General features: G+C 31.7%; 1 protein-coding gene across 6 annotated transcripts in view; it reads left to right on the forward strand.

Moving 5' to 3' along the window:
• LOC107687527 (abl interactor 1-like) overlaps positions 1-8575 on the forward strand; it is a 77720-nt gene that overhangs the window by 51247 nt on the left and 17898 nt on the right. For all 6 annotated transcript variants that reach the window (XM_016484895.1, XM_016484896.1, XM_016484897.1 and 3 more), the window contains exons 4-5: positions 2446-2549; positions 2726-2866. In XM_016484895.1, the coding sequence (XP_016340381.1) occupies positions 2446-2549; positions 2726-2866 (245 nt within the window). The remainder of the gene's footprint in view (positions 1-2445; positions 2550-2725; positions 2867-8575) is intronic.

The raw sequence follows: 8575 nt of genomic DNA on the forward strand, positions 1-8575 counted from the left end.
TTAAAGGTGCTGTATGTAGGATTGACACCGAGTGGTTGAACTAGGTATTGCAGTCCAAATTCAAAATATTGGAGAGGGTTTTTTCACCCGGCCCCTCCTCCTGGACGCACACGCAGGTTGCCAGATTGACAACACCAACAGCAATGAGCGCACTTGACGATGAATGAAATGAAATGCGCTGTGTTTTCCGCCAGCTGGCCGAAGTGCCGAAAATACAATTGGATAAACTGCCAGTGGGCGGGTTTCACAAACCAAAACAGAGACTGACATTCCGGCCCGGAACGCACATTTTCAAAGGAGAATAACTGACTGTAGCATTGTTTTTCAGATAAACAAGTATGTTAACTTAGCATGTTTCTTAAATATCTGCAAACATATTATGGTATTTTTATGCTTTAATAGAGTCAAAAACCTACATACAGCACCTTTAAGAGAAATATTCAGTTATTCCTGTATGACTCTACATGCTAAGTGAAAAAGCAACTAAAGTAGCAACAAAACTGTGATTCTGTGTTTTGTTGTAGTCAGTTACATGTGTTTTGGTAGTGGTGAGCACCTGTACATATAAGTCTGCTTACATAGCAACTGTAAAAGCAGGACACAGCTACTGCAAATGATCTCAGACATATTGATGCATATAAATTTGATTGCAGTACATTGTCATAGTAAAAATCACTGCAACTAGCTTATATATTCAGTTAACTGAGATTATTTGAAAAGAACGTTCTTCTATAGAATTATAATACTAATAGTGCAAACAAATCCTCTTCGCTCTAACATCCTTGAAGTAATTACATTGTTACATTCATAAAAATAAGAATGTGGAAACTAAAACTACAAACCTTTCTCCTTGTATGCGCTGGACCGTCGTCATCATCCTCCTCTTCTTCATCTGTTTGTTTGCGGATCGAAGTTTAGTGCAGCGTAAACATTCTAGACTCACATAACTGTACTTAGATCAAAGATCAAAAACATCTCATTGATTTATTAGCTTTAGGTGGAGCATAATGAAAGTTTTCTGGCAAATCAGCAGTCTCGCTGATCTTAACCTTTTGCAAGTTTCATTATGAACTTGCTAACTAAAATTCTAAAATATAAAAACGCATCTATGCTTACGAGAAATATTTAATCAAAAGAATCCCATACATCCACGTCTCTTGGTAAATAATCCAATGTGATTTGCTGTTATCACAGCCCAGAGCACAGCACACTGTTTGACGTCACATGAAACCTATGAATATATGATGAAGTGATAGACTGATATCGGCGAGGTTCATTTGAGCATTTTGATATTGTCGAAGACTTAGTTGTCCCATTGTGTTTGTTTTAATGTCTATTAATAAGTGTTATTTGATGATAATTTTTTGTCTTTATTTTAAATTGAGAAAATATTGTGTAAAATTACTTATTTAATTGCAATGAATTTAATGAATTGTAATCATTACAATATTTAATTTTAATTTTTTGCACACTAAATATTCAAAATATTTGCATTGACCAATGAAAAACTCACAACAGATTGACCTCTAGTTGTGTTTGTAATTTTAAATCAATGGTGCCTATTCATGAAACATTAGCAGAATTGTATTTATTTATTTATTTATTTAATATTTTTTATGATAATCTTAACATTTCAATTTTTTCAGAATTCTTTGATGAATAGAAAGTTTAAAGTCACGTTTTTTCCATTCAACTGCCCTACATTTGCATTGTTTTTGTATGTAAATAGACAAGTGCCGGTATTCGGTAATGCGATATATCACGGTAATGAATATGCATGATATTGTTATCGTGGGCACTTCAAAATACCTTGAATAATTATTTATTACAAATTATTCAGATTTTTTTATTTATTTAATTAATTAATTATTTATAATTCCTATTCTTATGTAAATGTTTAGATTCTTGAAAATGTTTATTTAAAAAAAAAATAGCTCTCAACCACGCTTTATTGGTGCATAAAACATCTGAACTTTTTTTTGTTTGTTTGTTTTGGCAAAATTATGACACTGCATTTTAATAACACTATTCACAATATTAATAGAAATTGCAACACAATTAATTAGTTAACAAATATATTTTTTTAGTTTTTTGGAAAATTTAAATTTTAGTTTTTAATTCATTTTCTAGTTGTTGTTTTTTATTATTATTTTAGTTTCAGTTACTTTATAATAACAACCTTGATGCGCAATACTATTCATGATTGATTGGAATTCATCAGCATGTACACGTTTAACAATAAAACAGTTAAAATTTTACAGGCAAATTATTCATACATTTACAAAAGTTTCATGAATGAGGCCCATTCTTTGCAGTAGCAAACTGAACCTTTTGTTTTGTCTGGTAAAGCCCTCTTCTCATCTCCATTTCTTTAGTCTTATTTATATAATCTGATGGTCGGACTCTGTTCAAATGCTTAAACAGATGTTTTGCTTGTCCAATCAGCAACACGGCAACAATCAGTCCATCAGAGGAGGAACTCTCTCCAGGACCAATCCCCCAACACAGAAACCTCCCAGCCCACCCTTGGCAGGACGAGGCACTCTTGGGTAAGACGTGATTTCCTCATGTATTTCATTGTGAGAAGAATGAAAAAGTTTCTGACCAGTTTGATAAATCAGACAATAGTTTGACACTGACTGCAGTTTTCAGTAACAAAGCCATAAATCATGTATTATTTTAAGTTTCTAATATTTTTGCCTGTTTGTTTTAAACGCATATACAGGCGTAACACTCCTTATAAAACACTTGAGCCGGTGAAACCTCCAACAGTGCCCAACGATTACATGACGAGTCCAGCTCACTTGGGCAGCCAATACAGTCCAGGACGCACTGCGTCTCTCAACCAGAGACAGAGAACCCACAGGTAACTTTATCAAATTTGAGTTTAATTAATTAATGAATTTATTCATTTATTTTTCGAATGGCTTTAGTGCAATTTTAATTAATATTGTTTATTATTATTATTATTATTATAAAATAGGTTTATTTATTTATTTATATATTTATTATATTTGAAATTGTTTAGTACAGTTTAGTAATACTGTGTATTATTATTATTATTGTTGTTGTTGTTATTATAGTACAAAATTTGTTATTTGTTATTTGATATGTTGTTATTTATTTGTTATAAGAATTATTTGTTTGTTGTTTGTTTGTAATGTTGTAGTACATTTTCATTAATACTTTGTAGTTTATATTATGATTATTATTATAAGTATTATTTATTAGTGTTATTAATAAAATATAAATACAATAAAATAAACAAAATCAAAACTTTCAAATTATTTTCCGTCTAATAATAATATTATTATTATTATTAGTGCTATTGATAATAGTAAAATAATTAAAATTGTTTAATTTGAGAAATTTTGTATGTATTATTTGCCATTGTGTCCACATACGAAACATTGTGTTTAATGTGCACCAGCTTTACTAATGAATCAGATATCCTATTTTCTCTCTTAATTTGGTCTTTTTCCACTTCTTTTCTCTCACACTTTTCCATCAGCCTCCACAGTTTTGTTTCTGAATGTCACAGCATATTTGACTTCCTCTGGGGGATCTAACAATTTCGCTCATGCTCTTCATGGTGTCTAAATAACAGACCTGATCCGGGGGTTTCTGAATGTTCCCAGTGTGCAGTCTGTACTGTTCACACCCCCACGTCTAACATCTGTAAATAATGTCATCACACCAACCCACACCTCAGCCGCACTCCAGACCAGAGGGAATAACCCCTCATCCAGCCCTCACTGCGTTTACTAAGCACAATCAGGACTGCAGTGGTACATGCGGAAAATGACTGGATGAATTGGCCTCATTAGTTAATGCTGACTATAATGCCATAAATAATACACAACTTTTCATTCGTGTAAATAGTGGCAACACACGCCAGCTCTTGTGAGAGTGGCCTGCTGAATCCATCAAACTGCTAGTCTTAAAGAGAAAATGAGATTGTCATTCCAAGCCTTCCTTTATTAAACACAAGTAGAAATTTTAAAGAATTCTTAGGGCCCATTTACACAGAGCTTTTTAAATAAACAAATAAGTAAATAAATAAAGTAAGCAGTGGAATGGTGAAATAGGGCTGGGCGATATAGCTAAAAAATGTATCAACGATATAATGTTTCATATCGTTCGGTCTCGATAATTATTGACATTTTTATAACCTTTTTTTTTTTTACTTTTTTTAAACATTTTTTAAAAATTATTTACATTTAATCACTGTATTTTTAAATTAACTCAATTTATTGAGACAACAATTTTGTTGTTGTTTTGTTTTAACAGTCAAACATAAAATAAAAATTAAACAAATATCTCATTTCTAATGTTTTATATGCAGATTAAATAGGTTAAACTTTTGGCTTGTCTCCCGAGGCCACAGGAGGGCCTAATGAGCAAAATAATGCAGCACATTAAATTGCAACGCAAGGGAATAACTGTCTATAAAAAATGTGCATTACGTCTAAATTAACTCATATAAATCAAATCTAATTTCGTAAATTGCATAAACAATTATGAACAAAACAGCATCACGTATTTATGCATTGCTTAATACAAAGAGCCGAATCGCCGATCACACAGATTGCCTTTAAAAACATAAGAGACGCAGTGAAAAGGAATAAACCTCCACAGATTTGTGACGTGTTTTCTAAAAGTTTAAACTGTTTTAACTTTGCATGGCTTTCTATACATCTCTTGTGTGACACGCGAGTGCAGCAGTCATATTTGTACGTCTTTAAAATGCGCAGAATTTGTGTTCTGTGTGAATGGCTTGGTTTCGGTTTTAACCCAATCAAGATGTTCTATGCATTGAACTACTATATATATCTAATATTTTGAATTAATAACGCAGCAACTGCGCGTTTTGTGGGCTAGACTAACAAAACATTAAACTACAACGTCACTTACATCATCATCACCGCATCTCGCGCTCCACTGATGACGCTCCCTGACGCACACCTAACATTTGATTGTACCATTTTTGCATTGAAATGCAAATATTTTAAAGTCGACTAATATAAATTTTTTTTTTATTCACAACCTCCTCGGCACAGCACTCATGTTCATGTTTGTATGTGCTGTCTGCGTCACTCATAGCATGTGCCTATATTGTGCACTAAATCGAACATTTTTATATCGTCATCGAAGAAGGTGTACCGTCGATAAATATCGATACCGTTTTATCACCCAGGCCTATGGTAAAAGATGTGTTTTTTTTTGTTTAACTTGTTTTAACTATGTTTACATATAGGCATATGACGGTATCAAAATTTAATGTTGCGATTAATTGCTAATGCTTTTATCACGGTATTATCACGGTATTGAAATTTAATTGTAAAAAAAGTGTTGTCATAAAGTATAACAGGTTTAATAACTTTTTTGTAACAAAAAGAATACATACAATAAAGTAATACACAAAATATGTATAAAGTAAAAAAAAATCACACAGATTAAAGTGCAAAAGAATTATAAAGACCAGTAAGTAACACTTTACAATAAGATCTCATTAGTTAACCTTAGTTATTGCATTAACATTAATAATGAGCAATAGCTACATTTTCTACAGAAGTTATTAATATTTGTTAAAAAATACAACTGTTAGTTCATTAAATAACACAGTTGCAACTTTTGATTTTAACAACGTTATTAAATATTGAAATTACCTAAGATTAATGAATGTTTAGAATAATTTTTCATTGGCAGTTTGTTAACTAATGAATTAACTATTGTTAATTAATAGAGCCCTAATGTAAAGTGTGACCAAACAATAAAGAATCAAAACATTTTCAAACAATATCTAGGGCATGTTGTAGTCCACATTAAAATGTAAAAAAAAAAGTTTGAAAATAAATAGCCTATTAAGTCTAAATATTTAAGTATTTGGCGCTGTGATGAATACCACTGTGAATACAAAAATCTGAATGGCTGTAAGTAGGCAGCTGCTTTATTTATGGGGTTTCCAGGGAAATGGCTGCATTTCTGCTGTTCAGCGCCATCTGCTGTCAGAGAGTGAATGTGCGTTTTCATTTAGCTCGTCTCCTTCACGCATTCAGCCATGCGCTTCTCATCCGTGCTTGTTTACATGAGAGTGTGCATGTGTCTTTCACGCAACATACAGCGGTGTTGTGCATTGTGACCAGTTGATTGAAAAAATATTCTTAAAATGCATTCAAAAAATCTGAATAATTTGTAATAAATAATTATTCAAGGTATTTTGAAGTGCCCACGATAACAATATCGTGCATATTCATTACCGTGATATATCGCATTACCGAATACCGGCACATGTCTATTTTACATATAAAAACAATGTAAATGTAGGGCAGTTGAATGGAAAAAACGTGACTTTAAACTTTCTATTCATCAAAGAATTCTGAAAAAATTGAAATGTTAAGATTATCATAAAAAATATTAAATAAATAAATAAATAAATAAATACAATTCTGCTAATGTTTCATGAATAAGCACCATTGATTTAAAATTACAAACACAACTAGAGGTCAATCTGTTGTGAGTTTTTCATTGGTCAATGCAAATATTTTGAATATTTAGTGTGCAAAAAAATTGAATACCGGCACATGTCTATTTTACATATAAAAACAATGTAAATGTAGGGTAGTTGAATGGAAAAAACGTGACTTTAAACTTTCTATTCATCAAAGAATCCTGAAAAAATGGAAATGTTAAGATTATCATAAAAAATATTAAATATTATTTATTGTCAAATTGGGCGTTCAACATTGATAATAATAAGAATTGTTTCTTGAGCAGCAAATTAGCATATTAGAATGATTTCTGAAAGATCATGTGACAATGAAAGCTGAGTAAGTGATACAGATTTTTTTATATATATTTAAATAGAAGTTATTTTAAATTGTAATATTTCACATTATTTCTATTTTTACTGTTTTTGAACAAATAAATGCAGCCTATTGAGCATCAAAAAAAAAATTATATATATATATATATATATATATAAACATTATAAAAAAAGATTTTATAGAAAACTAGAAAAATTATTTAAAAATATATAAATATATTTTAAAATAAAACTGCCAAAAGTAAGTTCAATGCTGGAGAAAACACTTCTCAAGCACATTAAACAGCCTACACACCTGACAGGACAACCAAAATTAAATTGTCTGTGAGCGTCTTTAAGTATTTAATAATGTTTTTATCTGTTTTTGACAACTTTGGTCAAGCATTTTTCCCAAAGCAGGTTGCTCTGTGATTATCTGTCATTTACATGTGTTTTTCCAAGTTTTGTTACTATAAAGTTACATCACTGGTATAGTTTTTGCATGCACTGCACACATACCTGATTATATGGTAATACAATTAATTGTTTTCATTATAGGTTATTACTGAATTTATCTATTAGCTGTTTCATTCCTAATCAAATGGCATCAAAATTTAAGAGTATTTAATGTATTTATGTCTGTAGAACAAACCGTACTGGACAAATTACACAATGAAGCTTCTTGTAGCTTAAACAGAAGAGAATGGTGCGAGCAATGCCAAGGTCAAGGGTTCGATACGAGTCCCAAGGAATGGATGAACTGATAAATTGTACAACTCGCAATGTAAGTCACTTTGGATAAAAGTGACTGCCAAATGCATACATGTGTTTAAATTGGGATTTAGACCACACTCTACAATATTAGCAGAAACAATAGTACATTACCATTAATTATGATAACATCATACAACACTGACAAAGAGGTCCACACATGAAAAAAATAATAATAAACAACATCTTGACAACCTCAGTTTGTAGTTTTATGAAAGAATACTGACACGAGAGAACAGAGATTCATTGCTTTAACTTCTAATATATAGTTTTGTTGGTTCATCTTTAAATACATCTTATAAAAGCCGTTCTTGAGTACTGACATGTAGCCGACAGTCTTAATCAGCCGCATCAGTTCTAGCAGCGTCAGCGATTTGTATATGAGCTTCTTATGTGTAATTAAGATGAAGTATGATTCCATGTCTCCACCTGAGCCATTATCTGCTTTCCAGAAGTGTTCACTGCTGCTTATTCAGCTCTTTTTGTGCTGTCTTCATCTGAACCGACTTGAGCTCTTTGGGTGCCTGATGCATTATGGGTTACGACAGTGTCAATTAACCATTTTTGTTTCTCTAAGGTTACATTTATAGATGGACCTAGTGATCTGGTTAGTGAGGTTGAGTAGTGATGATTACAATAGATAATTTGTGCATATTGTGCATTTGTGTAGATTTTCACCACATCAGCCCCTACACATATATTGGTCATGCTGCAAGGTTCAATTCCCTCCCTCTTTTGAAGCATTTGGTTTCTCATACAGCTCATAACTAAATGGAACAGGCTGTGTGACTATATGAGAAATGAATATCCTGATTATGGATACACTTAAAATTTGTGACTGTCGTGTGCAATCTCATAGCATTAGACAAATTTATTGCCCATTTTAAATGACCCTATTTTAATAACATCTTTGGTTTTGGCTTTTGGCCTAGTAGTGTGTCCAACATTTTAGCTATGGATTCTCAGTGCATCAGTAATGAAGTGAAATATATATATATA

Source organism: Sinocyclocheilus anshuiensis, unplaced genomic scaffold, assembly GCF_001515605.1.
Source record: "Sinocyclocheilus anshuiensis isolate Anshui unplaced genomic scaffold, SAMN03320099.WGS_v1.1 scaffold870, whole genome shotgun sequence".
In the NCBI taxonomy this organism is placed as follows: domain Eukaryota; kingdom Metazoa; phylum Chordata; class Actinopteri; order Cypriniformes; family Cyprinidae; genus Sinocyclocheilus; species Sinocyclocheilus anshuiensis.